Source organism: Pseudorasbora parva, chromosome 9 (assembly GCF_024679245.1).
Source record: "Pseudorasbora parva isolate DD20220531a chromosome 9, ASM2467924v1, whole genome shotgun sequence".
NCBI classification, from domain to species: Eukaryota; Metazoa; Chordata; class Actinopteri; order Cypriniformes; family Gobionidae; genus Pseudorasbora; species Pseudorasbora parva.
The window spans coordinates 43366962-43393879 of NC_090180.1; the positions used below are offsets into that span (position 1 = coordinate 43366962).

The window sequence follows — 26918 nt, forward strand, 5'->3', positions numbered from 1 at the left end:
GGCTGCTGTGACACGTTCACGCTGCTAAGAGTGAAGCGTTTCTGCCAAATAAAACAGAGGAAACCAAAGGTAACGCAGATATGACACAATTGATAGGCGACTCTCAGACGTCCAGGTTCCTTGTTAAAATAGCAATTTTTTTTCACAGTTTACAAAAAGTTGGAAACATTTTTAGGTTAACTCAACTGAACAAAATATATACCACTGACCTAGTGGTTTTTGGATATTTTACTTTTTAAAAAATTTACATAGTGCACCTATAACATTTGCATAGCCAAGAAAAAACACCTTTTTTAAACATTTGAAAAATATGATGTTTTTAACTTTTAAGTGTTAACTTGATGGGAATGTTAGCAAAACATGACCATGTTTTTGCTAGCTGGGATAGTACTACTGTGGACTACTGTGGAAATGAGAAGCTTATTTTAGCTTTTTAGCTTATTTTATAGCAGAAGTATAGGGTGCTGAACCTAATCCACAACCTAATGCAGGGCGAGGTTAGTTGTAACACACACATGGTTTAAATCTTTACACACATGCCACCAAACTTGGTGTATTTACTAGTTGCCATATTAACACTACATAGAGAAAAAAATGTGCCAAAATTAAAACAATCTTTGAAAGATGTATCCATAACAAAAAGTAAATTTCTTACTAAAGTTAATTTTTCATCTCATCTTTCATAAAATTAGACATCTGATATTATTTTAATCTTATATCTGTTATTTAACAGTTGAGCTAGTTCTTTAATTCTGATCTAAAAAGAAAAGACACAAGCCGGGTTTAAATGTGCAGGGACCTTATTAGAGAAATATATCCTATTCTATCCTTTCAAGGAATTTTATTGAGAAACCATGAGAAAAGGGTGATAAGGACTGAGAGTCAGTGTTCAGAAATTATTAATTATCATTATGTTCTGAACTATGCTTTATTTCTGTTTTGTGATTGTGTTGTTGTTGTTTTTAAACAAAAAAATGTTTAATTTTAATGATTAAAAAATTGCATTATTTTTTATATGATAAGTTTAATAACTATTTGATTCACAAAATATTTTAGTTCGTCTTTTATATTTCTGAGATTAGATCAGGTAACATTTTAAGCTGTCATTTGGTCATGTTATGATGTAGCTCACCCATGGGGCATGTTGTCACATTTCACTTCCATTCTTTCGAGATATATCAAGAAAAAAAGTATAAACTGTAAACAAAACCACATAATCATGCTAGATGTGTGGATGAAACAAACACATGGGTGAAACATTTATTTTCAACCCCAAGTGTTTACATAAACTGAGAAAGTCAAAAAGTGTTTGGTTGTGCCCTGCCCTCTCATTTGTGATAAACTGAGGCAGGATATCATACTGTCTTCGATCTAAGTAGTCATCTGTCTTTATTAACACAAAGATGAAATTATAATCTGATTGTTTCATGTACTTTATTACTGCCCAACATGGCTGGTTGCAGCTGGAGGCACTGTCACTTGTTCCTCATAGTAATTTAGTCAACATGTCCTCTATATTGAGAGAATTTCTTCCCCCTAACTTTAAATAACTTCTTTGCTTATGTCTGCAAAGTGTGTTTGGAATTGGAATATTTGGAAAATAATTAAAATATATAGTTAGTATTTAGTAATTCATTATCTTCATATAAACTAATACAAGTATGAATGTGCTTATGTAATACCATAGACTTATGTTAGGCCTGGCTCAAGTGAATTGAAGTGAAGGCCAAGTATTGCAATCCATACTCTGAATTTGTCCTCTGCATTTATCCCATTCAAGTTAATGCACACACATTCGAAGAGTTAATCTGATATTATTACATAATAATATTAATGTAAAGTGTGCATTAACAGTGATTGCTCATCCAGACATCATATATACAGTACATCAAGAACTTGTGCTATTAATAATATAACGAATACTATTCACAACATGCATGTATGAGCTTTCTTTTTCCGTATTTATTCTGTTTACCTTGGCCTGTTCAATTTTCATAGTTTTTAATCTCGACAATATGGAGGAATAGGTTATAGGGATCATGTGAAACTGCTTTTCCTCATCTGACTGTTATTTAGAGAATGCTGAACTGAGCTGTTTGTGGTGAGAGCTTATAAGGAGGCTACATGAGTGTCATTTCAATGTATTCAACTTCCTGTTTTAAGACAACTTCAGCCATCTTAATGTTTGTTACAATGGCAGTAGATCATCTGCTTTCATTCTTCATCCTTCTCCTCATCTATAACAAAGGTAATGCACTTAGTTAAGTACATAAATAATTAAAATGTCTTGTTTTTTAATACAATTGTATAAAGCAGGATATTCAGTCTGATCTAGACTGGATGTGTAATAATTTCTGGACTGAAAAACAAATATAAATCTTTTTACAGACACCATGGCCGGCCCGTGGCATAAGGCGGAATAGGCAAATGCTAGGGTCGCCAAAATGAGTGATTTTTCCGGTTTTATTACTGCTACTTTTTATTAATATTAATTCGAAATATTACCAAAAAAAACCTTAAACAAATTCCCAGACTCTTCCCAGACCGCCGCATCAATCTCCTCCTGCCTAGTGTGTCCGATATTGAACGCGCGATCAGTTTAACCTTGGGAATTTGGGAATGTGTTGTTGCGTCGCCTCTCGCGCATCTAATGTAGACAGGAATGTGCTGGTTCGCTCGCGCCAGTGAAAGTTGGAAAGTTGCCTAATTTTTTATGGCCAATGTGTCAAAAAGACCGAAGCCCTCTGATGCAGGAAAGATAAGGAATAAGGGGATAAAGACAGAGGTAAAGTGATGAAATGAATGAACAGTTTATCTAAATGCATTATCTAAATATGAATGTTTGCTAATTAATTCCAGTTATTTTTATCTTAAACTTTATGTAAGCAACTGTTCTGGGTGATTAGAATTAGAAAAAAAAATCATGTCAATTGTTTATAAACATATATAATTTTTTTTAATAGCCTAATGTTTTTACTTAGTTGTGCAATTGTAAGGGGATATATGGCGTTTGTAAAAATTATTTTCTGTAATTAGTAATGATATTTATACACAGGGTTATCTAAAATAGCTAAAAAAAAATAAAATAAAATGCACACTAAATATAAACATTTCTTAAAAAGTTTAATTCATGGTGAAAAGATGAGCATGCATAGTTTAGTGGAGGATATACTTATACACACATTTTTGTATGTGTGTGTGTGTGTGTCCTTGTTTATATTGTGGGGACCAAATGTCCCCATAAGGATAGTAATAGCTGATAGTAATCACTTTTAGCTGATAGTAATCACCCCACTTTTCAAAAGGCTTATAAATCATACAGGTTGAGTTTTTTTTTTTTAGAAAGTAAAAATGCAGAATGTTTCCTGTGATGGGTAGGTTTAGGGGCTGTGTGTGTGTGTGTGTGTGTGGGGGGGGGGGGGGCAGTGTAGGGGGATAGAAAATACGGTTTGTACAGTATAAAAACCATTACGTCTATGGAGAGTTCCCACAAAGATAGTGAACCAGACGTGTGTGTGTTTGTTTTGTTTTTTAATTATAAAAACAACCAACATATAAAAACCTTGATACAAGGGGCACCAAGTAAAATCTTGCCTAGGGCAGCAAATTGGTCAGGGCCGGCCCCGACAGACACCATTAGAGATTTTTATTTTTTGGGATATGTTTATTAAGATTTGACCACAGAGCATCACAAAACAGTATCTCTGTCTCTCCTCAGGGTTCAGTGCTGAGATCTCTGTCTTTGTGAAGACGGGAGATTCTGTTCAGCTGGATACACAGACACAGGAACTACCAGAGTTTGACATTTTATACTGGACAAATGATAAATCAGAGAATATAGTTAGATATAGTGGAACTAAAGTAAATACTCACTCTTCCTACCACAAGGACAGAGTGGATTTCAATGATAAAACCTTCTCTCTCACACTGAAGAACATGCAGAAGAACGACAGTGGACTCTACACAGCAAGAACTAGTGGAGAATCAGATACATTTATTGTTACATACAGAGTATCTGTTATAGGTGAGTCTCAGTTATGTGTGATTTAATGTGTTCCTGCATAAGAGTAATTGTGTTTAATTTCTCACTTTTATATAGTGTGCATATTTAAGGTTGTGACACTTTTTTAATTAATCAGAATTTTAAGCAAATAGTCAATTTCCTTCCATCAGCAAGGGCAAAATAAATAATACAGATAAATGTACAAATAAAATATGATTGTTTAAAGCTTTTTAGAATCACTGGGCTGTTAAACTGTGAGTGTGATTTTGATCTTGGAGTAAATGTGTGTTTCAGACCCTGTGGAGGCTCCTGTCCGGACTGTAAACTCAGACTGGTCCAGCGGTGACTCCTGTACTGTGAACTTCACATGCAGAGCTCATGGCCTCCTGATTCACTCCAGCTATCAGAACAACAGATGCTCTCCAGAGGAAGTGACATCACGTGAGATCAACACTCTCACCCTGGACTGCAGTGAGGAATCCATCATCTGTAACCATAAAAACCCAGTTAGCTGGAAAAAAGACAGAATAAACATCAAACAGCTCTGTGTTATAGGTAAATATCTGCTTCTGTTCTATTGTTGTGAGCACACAGCCTAATCTACTTGTCTTTTTCTCACAAATCAAACTGCTTTTGGTTTACTATTCAGTGTTGCATTTTTAAAAATTATTACTGTACAGTTTTTACTATGAATGGGCTGATTCATGCTGTTCTTCATCTCTTGCTTTCCAGAGAATGAAATACAAATAATCCAACATGGTTCATCCCTTCATAACATTGTGCTCATTACTGTGATAATGATTGCAGTGGGAGTGATCGTGTTTTCTGGTTTACTCCTTTACTGTTGCTGCAAGAACAATAAAGGTATGTCCATCTCACAAATACTGAACAACGGATCTCACATTCATACCTGGAGTAGTTTCTTTGGAACTGAAAACAAAGATTTAAGAACATCAAGCGATGTGGGATTATTGTACAACCAAAAAATTGTATTCACCAATCAAAGTTTGGTGCATTTTTCGATGTGCAGGAAACGCCATTGCTTTCAGTTGTTTGCTTTATGAATCAGATCAGCATTTAATTCTTTGCATGTATTTATAAAAGTAGAAATAATTGTATAAATATTTATATTTATACCTAACCCAAGCCTAAACCTAACCTCTTTTCAACAATATAAATACTTAACAGGCAAAAAAATGTTACAGTCACAGGTTATTTATTGCAAAATCATGTCCATCGTGTCTGTGTATTGACACCAAAGGTTTCTTACTGAAAGCAATAGAGTACCCTGCACATCAAAACATGACACTAAAGGGGAACCTGTGCATTAAAAAGTGATTCCGATGGGTCCTGATAAAAGAGTCCAAATGTGTCTTTTTTATTATTAGTAAGAGCTGTCTAGTGAATCCAGAAGACTGGTCAATATTAAACTTTTAGACAGTCTGATACATGAGAGAAATCAAACATCTGACTGTGAATAAAAGCAAAGAAACGTTTCCACATCGCAGTGAACTTCCTTTCTGACCTCTCAGGTGTCAAACAGAGTGATGATACAGACTACGATGATGTTGAGGTGAGATTCAAATGCCTGTTCATTCCTGCAGACGTCACAGATAATAAATGTCATGTGACCCAATACTGAATATTAACTGTTTCACATTCTGTGATGGTTTGATTTATTGATTGTTCAGATTCTGATACAGAAGATGACAGGAGATACCTGGACCACCGTCGCCTACCGTACAGTAGGACACCAAACACCTTCATCTGCTCATGACTGTTAAAGCTCAGACTCAACTGGATAAAAAGAGTTTGATGATCGACTGGACTCACAAACAGAGGTTCCTAAAAAAAATCTATTCCCTATCTATTCTAGCTCATGCTACACTAAGCAATGTCCAAAACTTTTCAGCTACTTTTTGTGTTTTTTCTCCTCTTCATGACAGAACACTTCCTGTATTCCTGTATCACTGTTGAGAATGAACTTCAGTCAGTTACTGCAGATGTTATGAATGAGTTCTTCTCTGATTCCCTCATGTCACTTTAATATCAACCCGATCACATCTAAATGTGTATAAATAGTACGAGTGTGCAATGTCGTGGAATGTGTACGCCCAAACTCATTTTCGCGTGCATATACTTTTGATGAAATTCGAGATCTCTCAGAGATCATATATAGGCAGGTATTTAATGAACACTTTTAATGTATCTGTTTTCTGTTATCTGTTAGCATATCTGTTTTCAAATACATATTTTCAAATAATGCAAGTTTAAAGGTGGGGTAAGTGTTATTTCAAAAGCGTTTTAGAAAAAGGACACGGGCCGAGTGGAATAACAAACTTGTAGCCAATCAGCGTAAGGGGCGTGTCTACTATTGATTGTAAGAAGAGAGGCTCAGTGCACGTCACTATTCAAAACACAAGTCACACAGTCACACAGGACGGACATTAGCCGAGAACTAATAACGTTATTTTCTGGCTTTTGCTTGACTATGCGCGTGTGTCATGTTCGCTTGTTTGTCCATTTGCAATCGTATTGTGGCTCACTTCAGCGATGATAAACACACCGTATTAATTCCCACACCGTATGGAGCATCTAAATCTCATCACTGTTTCAATCGTCAGCTCACAAAATGTGTCCGACAAGTAAGATACTATATTGCTAATATATGTTTGTTTCCTCTTTTAATTTATATAACCTGTAAGACTGAAAAAACTAGTATATGCCGAAATGTCTGAATGAAGAACAAGGACTCTGAGAAAATAAAGGAAATTAACATCTGAACTGTCCCTCACACACCACTGGAGACGCAAGTCTCACCTCAGTATCAGCTAATCTACATCTTTCCCTATATACCCCGTCTCCCCCAATTCCTTCCCTGTCTCATGCTGAGATCACCTGAAAATACACACAAAATCTCTATATTACAATGTCAATCCACACGATACAGTATTATATGTGTTTGATATCATTTGAAATGTTTCAGTGCGACTGGTACAAATATCTCAACTCCACAGAAGTTAACCAAAAGATAATCAATGTTTTAAGAGTTTAAAGATATCTTGTCTTAGTTTGGTGGGTGTGGCTTTCAGCCATTTGGCCTTTGGATCAATACAAGTCTTGATCAATGCAAATTCCCATTGTGAACTTGTTTACACTTCAAAGAGTTTGTACATTTGTTTCTGGGTATTTAAGGGAATGTTGCAAAGAGCTCAGGGCTTGACACTTTAAACCGGTCAGCCCGTAATGCTGGATGTCTCAAGATAGCCAGCATTATGTAGTTTCCAGAAGTCAGGTATATATTTCATTCTTTACTTCAGAGTATTTGGTGTTATATATGGATTACCTTTGAATTGACTATGTAATTGGCTTTATACATTTACCTGACTGTTAAATAAATTGTTACACTTTGATTGATTCTGACTTGCTCTGGAATTATTCAGGTTGGGTATAATTTCAACAAAGGGTTAAACGGAATAATTAAATGTGTACGTAAACTATTAAAAATGAATGACCAAATAACCAATTGGCATTCTAACCCAAATTCTAAATTATGAGGAAATGGAGTCAGATAACGAGGAATTGGAATAAAATCCCCTTTTCCCCGCTGAAAAGACCGAACGCGCAGCGACCTTCACCCGCCGATCGTTGGCCTCCATTGGGACGATTCGGGCGGCCTTACAAACCCCTATCCGGTCTGACTGTAATATGTTGTTAGTTAGACTATCGTGCTCGTGTACTATCGAGTTGGTCATGAGAACGGTTTGTGTTTTTGTGATGGAAGGGGTGACTTTTTCATTGAATATTAGATCTGTAACACACAGATTCTGCCCCAGTCGTTGCCTGGGTTACGTATGTGTGGGGCGGCACTATCACAATAGGGCGAGACCCTTTTGGGGGTAAGGGCGTGTTTGTTTTGGTGATTTGAAATATTAACAACGGTTACCAGAACGCACTTACCCCACCTTTAAGGCAGTATGTAAAACTATGTGAAAAAATAATTTAATAAGCTACTTAATCAAAAGAGTTAAGACAACTACAAGCCAAGGATACCACTGTAAAAAGAATTATTTTAAAAATAAGTTACCTGGTTGCCTTAATTTTGAGTTTATTGAAATTAAAAATGTGAGTTAATACAATAAACAAAATCGATAATCTTTATTCAAATATTATGTTTATAAGATTTTGTAAGCATATTGGGAAATTGTGTGTTTTATTTGTGATGATGCAGTGAAATATGCCAAATTGTGCTAATTTCATGATTTATCAATTTTTATGCGGTTCAGATACAATAATATTTTAAGTTTATATTTATTAAACCAATCTCCTTCAGTGTTTCAACTAAAATGTTTAATTTCAATAAACTCAAGATTTTAAGGCAAACAGGTTATTTACTATTTTAAGTTAAACCAACAATATTTTTTTACAGTGTGACGAGCGTGCACTTTTAACCAATCAGCGATCAGCAGGCAGACGCACTCATTCTTGACTGAGGTTTTTAGCGTACTAACTTATAGCTGTGTATATTCAAGTGTTACTTCCTTGTGTTATGACGTATTTTTCCATGGTTGCTCTTAAAATTGGTTTTATTCAGTTGTGTATACCTGTGTGGGTGTGGTGATATGCTGTGAAATGCTTTGTGGCCATCTCAGAGGTTTGAATAAACAATGTGTCACTTTTGACTGTGCTAAGTGTGTTATATTCTACTCATGAGCATGTAGGCTACTTCACAAAAGACATACTCGAGTTCTGTCTGAAGATAAAACACAACACAAAGCTAAGCACGTTGTTGTTGTTTGTTTTTTGTCAGATTATCTTACAATATGTATCAATGAATGAATGACACATTTTGATGTGTGCATTAATGTGTGTGAAATGCCAAATGGGCACTTTTTTGCAATTAATTTGCCTTATTCTTACTGTTGACATTTTAAAATTGGTTTTTCAAGACTTGAGGTCATTTGTTAATTTCTTCATTGTTTTTTTTACAGTTTCCTTCGTGTCATTTTAGTCATATTTGCTAATTTTCTCTTATGTATTAGCCCTGTTTTTATCTGTTTTCCTATGATTTTTTTATTATTATTATTTTTTTTGTCATCATTTTTTGTTTTAAGGCAATAAAATGTTACCTATCAAAATTGATTGGTATGGCAATATGACTTTATAACATTATTTTGTCAGTTAAAGTTTTGGGTGGGTTTTTCTTTGAGTGGGCGGATTTTGGTGAGCTTATGAGCTAGAGGTCGTCGGATCAATCTGGCAACACTGAACAACTTCAGACAACAGCCATCTTAATGTTTGCTACAATGGCAGCCGATCATCTGCTTGCGTCCTTCATCCTTCTCCTCATCTGTAACACAGGTAATACACTCAGTTATTAAATGTGTATAAATAACGGAAATATCTTGTTTTCGAGTGCTTTGTCTTTAATGACGTATAAAGTATGTTCAGCCAGGCAGGGGCAGCGGGGGCAGCGACCAGTGAATGTTTAACTTTCTATATTAGTTGTCAAAAGAAATAAGTGCATCAGTTCTATCGTAAATTAACTAAGTACACATGAAAAAAGTGTGTTCTGTATTGAATCTCCATGTGCAAAAAATGTGAATTAGTACAGAAGTCTATGGCAAGCCGTTTTGACTTTTATTAATTCACAGGTTATGAATTATTGATATAAACAATTACATTTTCACTAGTTAAAATGCTAATTCTTGGTTTCAAGAATTCAATATATATGTTTTAATATTTTAAATAACCAAAATACCCCTATATTTACATGTAGAATGCTGCATTTAATAATTTTGTAAGGGAAAAGTGAATAATAAAATCAACTCCTTAGTGGATTCCGTCATTGACTTGCACAATAGCAAAGGCTCCGCCAGTAGTGGGCACTCATGCGTAAGCAATGACGCACATTCAGTCTGCAACTCATGAACGGCATCTGCTCCTGATGAGAATCTAGCTGTTGAAAAGGATACTGAATGTAATAGAAATATGATTGATTTGTGATCTAAGATGCAGAATTTGTATTTGTTTTAGGCTATACATTCAAATGTCTCTGTATTCCCCTGCAGTTGTTTCAAGAAAAGAAAAAAAGCTCCTGATGAGAAACTAATTAAGGCACCAGAAAGCAAGAGTGGTTCATTTCTAACATTAGATTAATTTGTTTCAAATTTAGCTACTTTTAGATTACTTTTTTTTTCTTACGTAATTTAATGACAGAAGACTTAGTTTACTTCTGATGTAATTGCTTTAAATACTTTACAGACTGAACAATTATGTATAAAACAATAGTGGATTTAAAATGTAATATTAAAATATAGCCTATATTTTTTAATATCACCTTCACCCTTTAGCATACATGCTTTGGTAGGTTCAAGAATAATTTATGCAATTACATATTATTTCATATTTGAATGAATTTAAAGAGTAGTTTCATGTCTAATCTATATAGGCTATTGTTAAGTCAACGTTGATATGGGACTCAGTAATAAGTAATGCAATACTTTAAAGAGTGTGTAATTAGTACATTAATCTAATTACACCGTTGAAGATGTAGTAGCTAGTGAATAATTAACTAACAGTAATTTACCCAACACTGGTGTTAAAGGTGCACTATGCAACTTTCCGTCCACTGGAGGGCGCCTATTCTAAACAAAGGTGTAGTTTGATGACGCCAAGTGTGAGCGCAGTATCTTGGGACATGTGGTCTTCACCTCACAGCCGGTGGAAAATAGGACTCGGGCAGAAATCATGTTCATGGATGCGGTTATTAACGTTACTGTAGTATGAAGCAGAGCAGGACCGAGTGTTGTGGAGCTGAGCACAGCCACTTGAGCGATTGTTATACAAACAGACGGGACGGGACACAGTCGCCGGGCGCACGCATTTCCGGTCATGATAATAAGGTAAAGCAACTTTATCATATTAGATACATTTAAGTGTGTTTAAAATTATGTTATGACGTTACTCTGTGTGTTCGCTTGGTGCTGTTGTGACATGTTCACACTGCTAAGAGAAAAGCGCTTCTGTAGAATAAAACCGAGGGTAGCGCAGATATGACGCGATTGACAGGCGACTCCCTCAAACTATGCTGAGACGTCCCGGTCCTTAGTTAAAATAGCAATTTTCTCACAATTTACATATAATAGGAAACATTTGTGATATTGTAGGTACTCAACTGAACAAAATATATTACACTTGCCTAGTGGTTTTTTGATATTTTACTGCAAAAATACTACATAGTGCACCTTTAATACATAACAAAAAACTGTTCAGCTGATTAACTGTAATTGTCAAAGTGGCAATGTGGCATGTCTGATGATAACAGATGAAAGAAATAATAATGGAAACAATGCTTTTATTTCCTTATTAACTTTATTTAATCAAATGTGAGTGTAAGTTGATGATGGTAAGATGGAGGTGTAAAATTTAAATCCAAAAGCTGCTGAACACTGTTTGTCTCTCCTCAGGGTTCAGTGAGATCCATGTGTTTGTGCTGACGGGAGATTCTGTCCAACTAGATATGCAGACAGCGGAACAATATACAATGATTTGGATAAAAGACACATCTGAAATACTTACATATGTACCACATGGACCGATCCTAATATATGGCACTTTTAACAAGGACAGGATGGATTTCAACACCGAAACCTTCTCTCTCACACTGAAGAATGTGCAGAAGACAGACAGTGGACAATATAGATTAACAGCACTAGGAGATCATGAGGTATATGATACTTATTACAGAGTATCTGTTATAGGTGAGTCTCTTTTTTGTGATGTAATGTTCCAGCATTAAAGATATATCACAAGTCATTTGTTCACTTTTTTAGTTTGCACATTTAAAGGAAGAGTTCACCCAAAAATGAAACTTCTGTCATCATTTACTCACCCTTAAGTTATTCTAAACCTGTATATGTATTTATATAGGTTTGGTACAACTTGAGCGTGTCTAAATGATGAATTTTTGGGTGAACTATCCCTTTAAACTAGTTTGTGGCACATTGTCTTTAATTCATGATTTGATGTGATACTGCAACAACAAAATGTGTGTTTCAGACCCTGTGGAGGCTCCTGTCCTGACTGTAAACTCAAACTGGTCCAGCGGTGACTCCTGTACTGTGAACTTCACATGCAGAGCTCATGACCTCCTGATTCACTCCAGCTATCAGAACAACAGATGCTCTCCAGAGGAAGTGACATCACGTGAGATCAACACTCTCACCCTGGACTGCAGTGAGGAATCCATCATCTGTAACCATAAAAACCCAGTTAGCTGGAAAAAAGACAGAATAAACATTACACAGCTCTGTGTTATAGGTAAATATCTGCTTCTATTCAAGACGTGTGCGTTCATTCAGTGAATATTATCTACTCTACTATTTTCACAAAATGCTTTTGGTTTACAAATTGCACGTAGCACACTATTTATAAACTGTAGATAATTAAGTGACTAAAGTTTATTTTGAATAAACCGATTACAGCAGTTCTTCATCTTTTCCTTTCCAGAGAATGAGAGACTTCCAACCCCAGGCAGTTCGTCTCACATGCCTGTGCTCCTTATTGTGTTGAGTGTTGTGGCAGTGATAATGTTTGCTGGTTTGGTCCTTTTCTGTTGCTGGAAGTATAAAGGTATGTTCATCTCTCAATAATTAAAATATAAAATGAGTGATGGAATATGGAAATTATTATTGGAAATTCAATTTCTTTATTTTGTAAATCATTACTTGTGTTCTGACTTCACTCAGTTGTAAGTGTTGGCAACAAATCAACTCAATACTATGAATTTCGTACTGTACATGTTGCAATATTTACTTTTTTTAAGACAGACTTTAAGGTTTCTTTAGAATCGATACAGATTTCTACAAAGAAACTCAACACGATGTCTGTTATAGTAATAGCAGTCTAATGAATCCAGAACAGTCGCTCTGATACATGAGAGAAATCACACATCTGACAGCGATCAAAAGCAAAGAATCATGTTTCCACTCCGCCTGTAATCTGTGCAGTGAACTTCCATTCTGACCTCTCAGGTGTCAAACAGAGTGATGATACAGACTACGATGATGTTGAGGTGACATCGGATGCCCATTTTCCTTAAGATATTATGTTTCTCTAGGGTCTTACTGACATGTCTGCAATTGTAACATCCTTTGCTTAACCATAGACTGTGAAAAAGAATATGGATGTAGAACGTGACGTCACCCGTAGGTTTCCAAAAGAGAATTTTTGAAGCCTAAAGCTGATTGTTGCCATCTTAGTTGTTGTCTCTAGCGGCCAGTTGATGAATTTATTTAGTTATGTTCAAGAGAGACCCTGGAGGAGTTTTCCGCTTGGTCAAAACCAAGTAAAGGTTTTGGTTTTGGAGCAGGTCTCTTTAAATGATAATGAGCTACAGTGTAACTACAGCTCCATCCTTTAAATGCAACTTCATATTCATACATTTGAAAAGCAGTCAGGCCAAAAATGTTTGGCACGCACAAGCAAGTTTTTGCCCACTCTGTCTGGGACATGATTGCCTTCATATATAAAATCAAGCCATTTTGCTTTCTGTTTATTCCAAAGATGGGATTCTGTAGATCTGAATGCGTTCCCAGCCAGGATCGCTTTATTGTTTAAACGTAGTAAAACGAAAGGCACATTCTGTTCACTGTGTACAAAATGGGGGTGGGAAGAGGGCGGACTCCGTATGTTGCTGTGAGGCGGTATGGCTGCATGTTTTCTTTAAAGCTTCTGTGAGCAGGAACACACGGCAGAAATCAAACTAAATGCAAAAAATCAATCAATCAATCAATCAATCAATCAATCAATCAATCAATCAATCAATCAATCAATCGATCACTGTAACTATGGCTTCAAAAATTGCTTAACTCATTTTGATGGGTTGGAAACACGTTGTCAACTTATTAATCATAATTTTTTACATTGAGGTTTGTTTTACTTCTTTTCAGATAGGACAGGAGATACGGACACCGTCGCCTACCGTACAGTAGGACACCAAACACCTTCATCTGCTCATGACTGTTAAAGCTCAGACTCAACTGGATAAAAAGAGTTTGATGATCGACTGGACTCACAAACGGAGCTTAACGTCCTCATTTAACTCTGAAGAACTCATAACTGACTCGTGTGAAAGTGTACAAATGCTCTTACCGCTGTGAATGAACTCAAGTCAGTTACTGCAGATGTTCAGAGCGAGTGCTTCTCTGATTCCCTCATGTCACTTTAATATAGTTTCATGCAATCACACTCTTCACTCTTCATTGAGGGTTTTTATGCAGTTTGAATTAGTTTGCTGCTTTCTCTTAAACAAAATACACTTTATGCATGAAAGTATTGGCACACGCCTCTTAATTATTGAATTTAGTGTTTCAATCAGACCCACAGGTCAATGTGTGGATGTAGAGGTCAAACAGTTGGAGTAGAAAAAGGAAATGACGTGCTGTATAAAAAGTTGGTGTATAATCCAAAAATGGTGTTTTATTGGAAGGCGAAAAAATATTTACAGTGTTGGAGATAACTAAAATGAATAAAAAATGTACAAAAAGAAAACAAAAGAACAATAAATGAGCTATTTTTGCTCATTTGGCTTAACCAAATGGCCTAAGTCTGCTACACTGCTCTGAGTCCACAACGGTCCACAATCAGAACTGACATCCTTTATGTGAGTTCTGGATGACATAAAGAATGTCATGACATGTCAGAAGAATGACATCAGAATGTCAGTTCTGATTGTGGACCACCGTTGTGATGAGCGATTTCGAAACACTGCGACATAAAGCTTTAAGACCTTTGTCATATTGGCCAGCGACAGCCATGACGCCATACTAGTACGACCTAGAATGGAGCACATGGAGAATGAGCAAACGGAATTTCCCTTCTCTCTCTCTCTCTCTCTCTCTCTCTCTCTCTCTCTCTCTCTCTCTCTCTCTCTCTCTCTCTCTCTCTCTCTCTCTCTCTCTCCGGATTACAGTCGTTTGTTTTTTACAAACAAATAATTGTTACAGTCGACCATAGCTTGTGTTACATCCGTTGGGAAAGGTGGTGGGTATTCAGGGATTCATCCATATGTCTGCTCTTCTCTTTCTCCCAGATGTTTTAAAAAAAAATGTTATGAGACATGCATCAAGTGTATGCCAACAAAACAAACCTTTAATCTTTTCCGAAAACTGAAACATACTTTCTAAGTATGGCCATGGTGCACACACTGCAGGAACCGCTGAATTCTTCCATTTTGCTATAACCTGATCAATGTTCAAAAAATGCTGAGAAACTTCACAACACCATACAAGAGTGATTACTGAGGCTGTCTACAAAAAAACAAAAAACCTTTTAAAGAAGAAACAGTGCTTTTCCTCATATGACTGTTATTAAGCGATTGCCGAACTGTTTGTTGTGAGAAACTTTAACTCTTTCCCCACCAGCGTTTTTTTTTTAAGTTGCCAGCCACCACTAGGGTTTTTTTTTTCACAAAAATGTAATAGCCTATAGAATATTTAGTTTTATGAATATCTGAGCATTCAATATATCAAAATAAAGAGCAGGCCCTCTGCTTTTAAACAAAAACAGAAGCTAGCTTATTCTAGCTACAAGCATTCCTTTCTTTATCAACTCTTAAATGGGTAAGTTTGATAGCGTTTTGAAAAAAAAAGCTAAGAAAATTACGTTTTTGTCAAATACATCCAGATCAGCTTCTGAGATTATCAAACACAGATGGAGTCCATCAACACCCATGCTTACAGCTCGTCCTGTGTCCACATTTCATTCAGTAACATTTGGCAGTATTTGATTTTTAATGTTCATCACGTTATTTCACATATGCATTTGCTGACATACGATCACTTGTTGTTGTTTTTAGTCGTGTCCCCTTAGCGTACAACAATGAAAACATGGAAAACTCTCTTTATTTTTTCATTTTGGAAGCAATAGCCTACATTATTAAATCTAACTAAACTAATTGTCCAGCTGGGGATCATGACACAAACTGACCTGAAGTGTTTGTTATGAGGAGTTATGAAGGAGCTGACAAGCATTCAGTTGTTGTTTTCTTGCCAGAGTTGTGTAGATTATTCCTTCATTTTCTATTCTCTTTCTGTTTATGTCAATTGAGGAATGATAGCAAACTTCTTCAAATTTATGTAGTTTTATCAGTCTCTTTCTTTTTCTTCATATAACACAGAGATGTCATTGTTGAGAGTTTTCCGGTGAGATTGAAATGTTCATCTCAGACGTCAGATAATAAATGTCATGTCACCCAATACTGAACACTAACGGTGTTTCACTCCTCAAAAACACCAATTTAGCTCATCTTTGATCGGATTACATGGGCCAGCCTTGGCTCCCCACGAATATCTGTGAGCCTTGGCCGTCAATGGCCCTGTCGCTGGTTCATTCCTTGGAGCACTTTTGATAAATACTGACCACTGTAGACCAGGAACACCCCACAAGAGCTGCAGTTTTAGAGATGCTCTGACCCAGTCGTCTAGCCATCACAATTTGGCCCTTGTCAAACTCGCTCAAATCCTTAAGCTTACCCAATTTTCCTGCTTCTAACACATTAACAAAATGTTCTGTTCAACAGGTGCCATTATGAATTAGTGGTGTTGACTTCACCTGCCTGATCGGTATATATATATATATATATATATATATATATATATATATATATATATATATATATATATATATATATATATATATATATATATATATATATATATATATATGTGTGTGTGTGTGTGTGTGTGTGTGTGTGTGTGTATATGTATACACTCTAAAAACTCCAATTAATAAAATTTTGGAAGAGCAAAAAAAATATGTTGAACTAATTTTCTTACTTGTGCTTAGTTAAGAAGACTAATTATATTAAGTCTGCAGAAATATATTTGAAAAACATTAAATGAATTGATATTTTCAAATCCAGTTAACATTTATAGAATTGCAAATGTTGCGATTAAAAAACACGAATCCAGTAAACATTTTATAAAAGTAGGCTGGCCAACACAATATTTTACTATGGTAAATAGATTTTAGTTTGTGCTGTTGAAATGGGCTGTTAGAAACATTTGATAAAATAGCCTATATCAGAACAATATTTGTGAAATTAGATGTATTTTCGATGTTTTGTTTATGATGGTAGGCCCTATCTGCATTATAATGAGAAGATGGATCCTACAACACTTACATATTACATATTTAATATACATATATAATTCATGAACATATGTAGTTAATTGTGGCATTTAATCTGCCTAATTTTAATGAATACGTACAGGAGCTTGTTTGACTACGCGAAAGGATCTGTATTGCTCGTTTGATTTCGCGGAAGCATCTCTGGAGTACTTTGATCCGCGGAAGGATACAGATCAAAGGACTTCGCAAGGTTCACCAGAGAGGCAGCAGCTGCAGCAATTTTGAGGATGCAGTTCACGCCAGGTAAGTGTTAATGATTAAACTGCATACAAATATGTCGAACATATTAGGCTTGAGTGGATATTTAACGTTAGAAGTGAAGTAAGAAGTAAACTAGAAGTAAATATGTCCAAGGGAAATAGGGATTATTTAGGCCTAAGTGATGTCTACGTCAAGTTCACTCCTCATCGAATAAATGATTTACGTTACGTTAAAGTGGTCTTTAACCATGTTTAAGTAATAATACATAATTTTGTTTAAAAACTACTGTATAATGTATTTTAGATTTAATCTCAACGTGTTGTGTCCTATTTTTGTGTCAGACAAACTTTCTCTCATTAGCTATAGGCCAAGGTGCTGTGGTGATTTTTATACGTGCAAATTTACTGAAACATGTCACACGTGTAACTTAATGTAGGCCAAATAATGTACGCTATTTAGGGTTACTTGGTTGTGTTGAACGTGATTTTTTTCGCGTTCCAACTTTTGAAATTGTCCCTTAAATTAAGGGTACAACATAACCAATAACCAACATAACCAAACAATGAATACTATGATAAAATGGCGCTCATTTCATCGTCCTCACAAGTGGGACGAATTCTAAACTTTAGTTTAGTCACACATGGAAGTAAATTCTTAAGTGTCAGATAACTAACTAACTAAAACTAAACTTATTTTAAAAACGAACACTTGAAATGAAATCATCGTGATGATAACTGCCTTCAATGACATAAACTAACTTTGGGGAAAAAATATTTGAAGTGTAATTTTATTGTTTAGTTTGTCTCGCGTCCATTAGAAAACACAGAGGGGCGGCTATACTGGGACCGGCCACCGGGGGGCGATCAAGGCGCAAAAGCTTCAGTAAATGAGAGGGAGACTGCAGGCTTGATCCCACATGCGCGGGTTCAAAACATGCGGAAAGGGCTCCCTCTGCTGGCTGTAGTGTTTAGCCTTTGGCCAAACATTCCTCCTATGATGCAAATATCGTCAATTTGCATCATAGGAGGAGTTTTTCCAGAAATAAAATGAATAAATCTCTGGTCTCAGGGGGATATGAGGGGGGAAAGCACAATCATTTAAATATACTCCAGGGTTTCTACTGATACAAAGCCATATGCTAATCGCTGAAGTAACCCTTTAAGAAGGGAAGAAGAGTTTTTCCTACCGGATATGGCGAAAGTTTAATCTTTCAATTAGCTCTGCTTCAATGTCGTTGCTCTGGTTGGTTGTAGCGCTATCCAATTGCATTCAGAGGGAGTTTGAAAGACGACCGTTTATCCTGCCCCTCGGATTGAGCTGTCTATGGTGAGTTTCCAGACCAAACATCTTGATGTGGGTCTGGCTTGTCAGGCTAGTCATCATGCACTGATACCTATGCATTTCTTTATATGTTTTTTAATGCATTTCTCAGTGTCATGTTATATCAAGAAAACATTCAAATAAAGTAATCTGTCAATGCATATGGAAACAATCAAATAAAGTTATTTGCGTGAGTGCATTTTGCTGATTATTGCCTTTCACTTAAGTTAATGATGTTTGAGTTCACATTAATTTATCCTTCACGTCGGATTGGACAGAAAACTACAGCACACATTACAGGCATTGATCAACGAACGCGGATATGCTCTTTATGTGTAGTGAAATATCTCCTGAACTCAGGTGATTACTTATATTATTTACATTTTTCCTTACCACCCAAATACTGTAAATGCTCATAATCTGTCTTTCTGACTAAATTTAACCGAGACCTTAAACTGTTTATATTTTTCTTCATAGAATTTTTTTATTACTGTGTTGTATTTGTATTGTTTATGTACACTGGAAGCTTCAGCACCAAAAAAAAATTCCTTGTGTGTGAAAGCACACTTGGCAATAAAGCTCTTTCTGATTCTGATTCTGGAAACAGACTGTGATAGCCTGCGTATGAAAGTACTTAGCTCGAGGCTAGCTACTTTTAATAAAGGCCACATGTCTAATCCCTGCTGCCCTGTCTCTGTGGCGGCGGAGGCACCGCACGAGTTCGACGCTTATTTCGTTCTGGCTGGCGCCAGTCTCCTACGCAGTTTATGTTGCAGCTCCGCGCATGACTCGTGATGCTCAAGAGAACAGCTTCGGCTGCCGTAGATCTCGAGAGCGCTAGCTGCACTATTTACAACAGAAACTGTGTAGGAGACCGGCACAGGCTAGACTGAAATTATTGAACAAAGTTGTCATTTTTTTGTTGGTTTTTGCACACAAAGAGTATTCTCATCGCTTCATTAAATCAATGTTGAACCTCTGGAGTCACATGGATTATTTTAACAATGTCCTCACTACCTTTCTGGACTTTGAAAGTGTTCATTAAGTATACCTGCCTATATATGGCTGGGTCTGAGAGCTCTCGAATTTCATCAAAAATATCTTAATATGTGTTACGAAGATGACTGAAGGTCTTACAGGTTTGGAACAGCATGAGGGTTCAATTTCATGAATTTCATTCTTGGGTGAACTATCCCTTTAATTGAAATTGAATATGGGACTATGACTCCTGTCCATCTTGATACACACACTGATCAGGACACAAGCTGCAACTTTTAAACCGTATAGACTGCTCTCTAAGAGGTTTGAATCAACATTTTGTCACTTTTGACTGTGCTAAGTGTGTTATATTCTACTTATGAACATGTAGGCTACTTCACAAAAGACATACTCGAGATCTGTCTGAAGATAAAACACAACACAAAGCTAATACGCTTTGTAATAACAAAGCTTATTATTTTTTTGTCCGATTATTTTACAGTATTTATCAATGAATGAATGACACATTTTGGCTGTGATGTGTGCATTAATGTGTGTGAAATGCCATATTGGGCACTTTTTTTGCAATTAAATTGGCTTATTCTTACTGTTGACATTTTAAAATGTGTTTTTCGAGACTTAAAGTAAATTTCTTCATTTTCATTTTGACAGTTTCCACCCTGTCATCTTAGTCACATTTTCTTTAATATAGCCTATTAGCCCTGTTGTCATCATTATTTGTTTTAAAGCAATAAAATGTTACTTATCTACATTGATTGGTATGGCAATATGACTTTATAACATTATTTTGTCAGTTATGGTTTTGGGTGGGTTTTTCTTTGAGTGGGCGGATTTTGGTGAGCTTTTGAGCTAGAAGTCGTCGATGACTCGGATCAATCTGGCAACACTGAACAACTTCAGACAACAGCCATCGTAATGTTTGCTACAATGGCAGTCGATCATCTGCTTGCGTCCTTCATCCTTCTCCTCATCTGTAACACAGGTAATACACTCAGTTATTAAACGTGTATAAATAACTGAAATATCTTGTTTTCGAGTGCTTTATCTTTAATGACGTATAAAGTATGTTTAGCAGTGGGGTGGCCGGGCAGGGGCAGCAGCCAGTGAATGTTTAACTTTCTATATTAGTTGTCAAAATAAATAATTGCAACAATTCTAAAATAAATTTAACTCAGTACACATGAAAAAAAAAGTGTGTTCTGTATTGAATCCAGAACAAAAATGTGAATTAGTACGGAAGTTTATGGCAAGCCGTTTTGACATTAATTCACAGGTTATGAATTATTGATATCAACAATTATATTTTCACTAGTTAAAATGCTAATTCTTGGTATCAAGAATTCAATATATATTTATAAATATTTAAAAGAACCTAAACACCCCTATACATAGGCCCTACATGTAGAATGCTGCATTAAATAATTTTGTAAGGGAAAAGTGAATAATAAAATCAACTCCTTAGTGGATTCCGTCATTGACTTGCACAATAGCAAAGGCTCCGCCAGTAGTGGGCACTCATGCGTAAGCAATGACGCACATTCAGTCTGCAACTCATGAACGGCATCTGCTCCTGATGAGAAACGAATTAAAGCACCAGAAAGCAAGAGTGGTTCGTTTCTAACATTACTAACACTATAGTGTTAAATAATAATTTGTTACAAATGTACCTACTTTTAGATTATTTTTCTAAATTAGATTTTTTTATTTTTATTTTTTTAATGTAATTTAATGACTGTTACTTCTAATGTAATTGGTTTAAATACAAACTGAACGATTCTGTATAAAACAATAGTGGATTTAACATCTAATGTTAAAATGTAGCCTATGTTTTTAATATCACCTTCACCCTTTACATGTTTTTGTCCGTTCAAGATTAATTTATGCAATTTCATATTATTTATTTGAACAAACGAGTATTTACAAATCCTTGTATTGTTCAACTGGTCAACGTTGACATGGGACTCCGTAACAATTAATGCAATACTTCAAAGAGTAATTAAAACATTAATCTAATTACACAGTTGAAGATGTAGTAACTAGTAAATAATTAACTAACAGTAATTTACCCAACACTAAGGTTAATACATAACAAAAAACTGTTCAGCTGATTAACTGTCATTGTCAAAGTGGCAATGTGGCATGTCTGATGATAACAGATGAAAGAAATAATAATGGAAACAAACTATTATTTTATTTCCTTATTAACTTTATTTAATCAAATGTGAGTGTAAGTTGATGATGGTAAGATGGAGGTGTAAAATTCAAATCCAAAAGCTGCTGAACACTGTTTGTCTCTCCTCAGGGTTCAGTGAGATCCATGTGTTTGTGCTGACGGGAGATTCTGTCCAACTGGATATGCAGACAGAGGAACAATACACAATGACTTGGACAAAAGATATATCTGAAATACTTACATATACACCACATGGAGAAAGCATGATATATGGCACTTTTAACAAGGACAGGATGGATTTCAACACCGAAACCTTCTCTCTCACACTGAAGAATGTGCAGAAGACAGACAGTGGACAATATATATTAACAGCACTAGGAGATCATGAGGTATCTGATACTTATTACAGAGTATCTGTTATAGGTGAGTCTCTTTTTTGTGATGTAATGTTCCAGCATTAAAGATATATCACAAGAGTCATTTGTTCACGTTTTTAGTTTGCACATTTAAAGGGAGAGTTCACCCAAAAATGAAACTTGTCATCATTTACTCACCCTTAAGTTGTTCTAAACCTGTATATGTATTTATATAGGTTTGGTACAACTTGAGCGTGTCTAAATGATGAATTTTTGGGTGAACTATCGCTTTAAACTAGTTTGTGGCACATTGTCTTTAATTCATGATTTGATGTGATACTGCAACAACAAAATGTGTGTTTCAGACCCTGTGGAGGCTCCTGTCCTGACTGTAAACTCAAACTGGTCCAGCGGTAACTTCTGTACTGTGAACTTCACATGCAGCGCTCATGACCTCCTGATTCACTCCAGCTATCAGAACAACAGATGCTCTCCAGAGGAAGTGACATCACGTGAGATCAACACTCTCACCCTGGACTGCAGTGAGGAATCCATCATCTGTAACCATAAAAACCCAGTTAGCTGGAAAAAAGACAGAATAAACATCAAACAGCTCTGTGTTATAGGTAAATATCTGCTTCTATTCAAGACGTGTGCGTTCATTCAGTGAATATTATCTACTCTACTATTTTCACAAAATGCTTTCTGTTTACAACTGTTTGCACTTAGCACACTATTTATATACTGTAGATAATTAAGTGACTAAAGTTTATTTTGAATAAACCGATTACAGCAGTTCTTCATCTTTTCCTTTCCAGAGAATGAGAGACTTCCAACCCCAGGCAGTTCGTCTCACATGCCTGTGCTATTTATTGTGTTGAGTGTTGTGGCAGTGATAATGTTTGCTGGTTTGGTCCTTTTCTGTTGCTGGAAGTATAAAGGTATGTTCATCTCTCAATAATTAAAATATAAAATGAGTGATGGAATATGGAAATTATTATTGAAAATAAAATTTCTGTTTATAGTTAATTTTCCTTCTGGTACATAAAATAAAAACACTGCACAAACTGATCTTTTTTTAAAAATATATTTATTTTGTAAATCATTACTTGTGTTCTGACTTCACTCAGTTGTAAGTGTTGACAACAAATCAACTCAATACTATGAATTTCGTACAGTACATGTTGCAAGGATTTCCTTTTTTAAGTCAGACTAGGTTTCTACAAAGAAACTCAACACGATGTCTGTTATAGTAATAGCAGTCTAATGAATCCAGAACAGTCGCTCTGATACATGAGAGAAATCAAACATTGTAACATACTTTGGTTAAAATTCTTCAGTTGTTGTATAAAACAACACAATTTTACTTTGTCAAAACCATAGACTGTAAAAAAAAAAAAAAAAAAAAAAAAATATATTATATATATATATATATATTTTTTATATATATATATATATATATATATATATATATATATATATATATATATATATATATATATATATATATATATATATTTTTTTTTTTTTTTTTATATATATAAAATATATATATAGATTTTTGAAAGAGCATTTTTGAAGCCTAAAGCTGATCTTTAGACTTTAGGCTTTGTTGCCATCTTAGTTGTTGTCTCTAGCGGCCAGTTGATGAATTGCAGTTTAAGTTAAAGTAGCACTGGGTAACTTTTGCTCTTGGGTCCCCCTACAGTTGGGAAAAAATAATGTCCTCAACAACTGTCTTAAGCTCTGTCATCCTAAAACAGGGGATGTCATCGCGCGTGCATTTGTTGACATGACAGCCCTGATAGCCCTGAACTAGTGATGTGCGGGTCGTCTCATAACCCACGGACCCCGTATGTCTATTTAATGGTCGCGGGTGCATGGCGGGCCAAATAACTTCATAAATGCGGGTTGGTGCAGCACTAACAGTTCCCCTGAACACTGCAGGAGGAGTTCACATGCAGGTGTTCTTCTGGCGTCGCGTGTGAAATTTCTTCATCCCAGGTACAGTCAGTGGCATATGTTTCAGCATGTCATATGAATATAATTTCATTGGTTTTATTTTTTTCAAACGCCAAATAATCGCGATGCTCACGTTTACAAGCCAGCGTCATTAGTAGTCTATTGGTTACCGTTTTACAGGATCTATATGATACTTCAGTTCAATGTTTGAGTGGTAGGTAATCACCATAACCAGCATGACAGCATCGGTCGGGCACGCCTCCTTCAGCTCACGCCAACGAGCAAATGCTGGTCACATGCTGATCCTCTTCCTGCCTTTAATCACATCACATTTTCATTTCCTCTTATTGCTTTCCTCCAACAAAACCTTTTCTTTCTTATGTGTCTGCTGCTTCAGACATTACTATATTATCCGACAAACAAAGTTGGGCTCGCACGTCTGAATTTAAGGAAGTGTGGGTGTTGGTGGAAGTGACGTATATGCCATAAAGCTGTCGAATTTTGTAGTTCTTTTTGTTCTCGGGTTACTACTCGAAACCCGAAGTTTAAAAGTATGATTAAAAACGATACAGACTCCATCAAGCTATGGCAGACGTGTCAACCTATTGTAAGTCGATGTATCATCACAAGAGTCTTGAAAATATATTATGAAGGTTGAAAAGTTACCTATAGGGTTGCTTTAAGTTCAAGAGAGACCCTGCAGGAGTTTTCCGCTTGGTCAAAACCGGCTCTGTTCACAGTGACCTGTTTTGGAGCAGGTCTCTTTAAATGATAATGAGCTACAGTGTAACTACAGCTCCATCCTTTAAATGCAACTTCGATGCGAGTCCAGCTTCATATTCATACATTTGAAAAGCAGTCAGGCCAAAAATGTTTGGCATGCACAAGCAAGTTTTTGCCCACTCTGTCTGGGACATGATTGCCTTCATATATAAAATCAACCCATTTTGCTTTTTGTAAAAAAGTAAGCTTAGTGTAGTGTTACCACATTAACTTTATCACCAGCGTACAGTTTGTAATAACACAATAACCATAATGCGTTGTTCATTATAAACGTGGGAGTATGAATTATATTGAGAACGCCATACATAGAAATAATGCAGTAATGTACTTTCCCTGTAAACATTAGCCGCATTCATCATGAAAAAATCACTTTAAACCATAGCTTTAAAAATGTCTTAACTCATTTTGATAAGTTGACAACACGTGAACTTATTGATCATATAATATTTTACTGTGAGGTTTGTTTTATTTCTTTTCAGATAGGACAGGAGATACAGACACTGTTACCTACCGTACAGTAGGACACCAAACACCTTCATCTGCTCATGACTGTTAAAGCTCAGACTCAACTGGATAAAAAGAGTTTGATGATTGACTGGAATCACAAACGGAGCTTAAAGGGGTCATATATAATGCCATTTTTGTACAAATTGATATGATTTAGCTGGTCAAAAACCGCAATGTTTTCACCAAGCCATTTCAGTGCATGCGACTTTAAATGCTAATGAGCTTTGCTCACTCCGCCCCTATGTTCTGTGGGGCGCTTTGACACAACACATGTGGAGAGTTCCTTTGACAGCAGTGGAGGGTATATTTTGTATAAAGAATGTCAACGGGAGTCTCTGAGGACACATCTGTAAAACCTTATTGATTTGAACTGGAGTTGGACCCGGGACAAGACGACAGCTCCAATGAAATTCGAAAATTAAGGCTCAAGCAGGACGTTTCTGAATGGTTGGTTAACGTAATGTCACTTTGATCTATCTTTGTATGAACTGGCAGGATAACGTTAGCGTAGTAAGATACAAATGCTATGTGTTTACTGATATGTACGTTAGTTCACTGACAGATTGATGTTACAACTAATGCCAATAAAAACTTTTTTCCGGTAACAGTAGGCTTGTCAGTGAGTGTAATAACTGTTATAACAAGATTTTTTGTTGTTGACATTAACAGACACCGTTATAAACCATCTAAAATAGTAAGCCTAATGTAGTTTTACCATGTCCACGTTATCTTGATCACCACCGTACACAGTTTGTAATAACACAGTAACCATAATGCGTTGTTCATTATAAACATGGGATTATGAATTATATTGAGAGCGTATATAGAAAGCATGTCGTAATGTAACTTTCCCTGTAAACTTTAGCCGCGTTCATCGTGAAGCGTGCAAGCGATTCAAACTTTACACTCACTTCTTCTGGAGGTGCAGCAGGAACATGAATAGCTGGTACTGATCCTTTTTTCAAGAGCAGCTTCTTAGCCAAACCTGCTTTATACTGACCATCGTTAACAAAGTTGTCTGGTGAGAAATGCTTCACGGTTTACGCAAACATTAAAGCATCGACGTTGATCAGGGGAATATTCCCTTCGAAAACAAAACTCATCCACTGCGTCTTCAGCGGTTCGGATTTAGGAACATCAGAATGACTGCTATGTTCGTTATTACACCCAAGAACAGAACACCACAATTACTTAGACGCCATTTTGCTCCAGCGTATATCAACAATGACGGACTATGATGAGCTCGCTCAGGGCGGATCTGTGTTGACACGCGGCTGTCAATCAACAATCGTGGGAGGGGTGTGTGTGACGTCACACGATCGAACAGCTTGATTAGAGATGGGAAACCATATAAGGAGATTTTTAAAAAATCATTATAGGATGGTTGTCCTATAATGCTGCCAACACACATTTCCATACA

At 36.0% G+C, this 26918-nt stretch overlaps 2 protein-coding genes across 2 annotated transcripts; both read left to right on the forward strand.

The window, feature by feature from the left end:
• Positions 1 to 2148: 2148 nt before the first annotated feature.
• Positions 2149 to 14338, forward strand: LOC137089888 (uncharacterized). The gene is made up of 11 exons (XM_067453452.1): positions 2149 to 2248; positions 3719 to 4024; positions 4298 to 4558; positions 4736 to 4867; positions 5536 to 5576; positions 5695 to 5784; positions 9244 to 9364; positions 11473 to 11766; positions 12065 to 12325; positions 12515 to 12637; positions 13957 to 14338. Exons 1-11 carry the CDS (start codon positions 2182 to 2184, stop codon positions 14031 to 14033), a joined length of 1773 nt encoding a protein of 590 aa, XP_067309553.1. The 5' UTR covers positions 2149 to 2181; the 3' UTR covers positions 14034 to 14338.
• Positions 14339 to 20572: 6234 nt separating this feature from the next.
• On the forward strand, positions 20573 to 26094 carry LOC137089226 (natural killer cell receptor 2B4-like). The gene is made up of 5 exons (XM_067452748.1): positions 20573 to 20699; positions 22020 to 22313; positions 22612 to 22872; positions 23065 to 23187; positions 25471 to 26094. Exons 1-5 carry the CDS (start codon positions 20633 to 20635, stop codon positions 25545 to 25547), a joined length of 822 nt encoding a protein of 273 aa, XP_067308849.1. The 5' UTR covers positions 20573 to 20632; the 3' UTR covers positions 25548 to 26094.
• Positions 26095 to 26918: the final 824 nt, after the last annotated feature.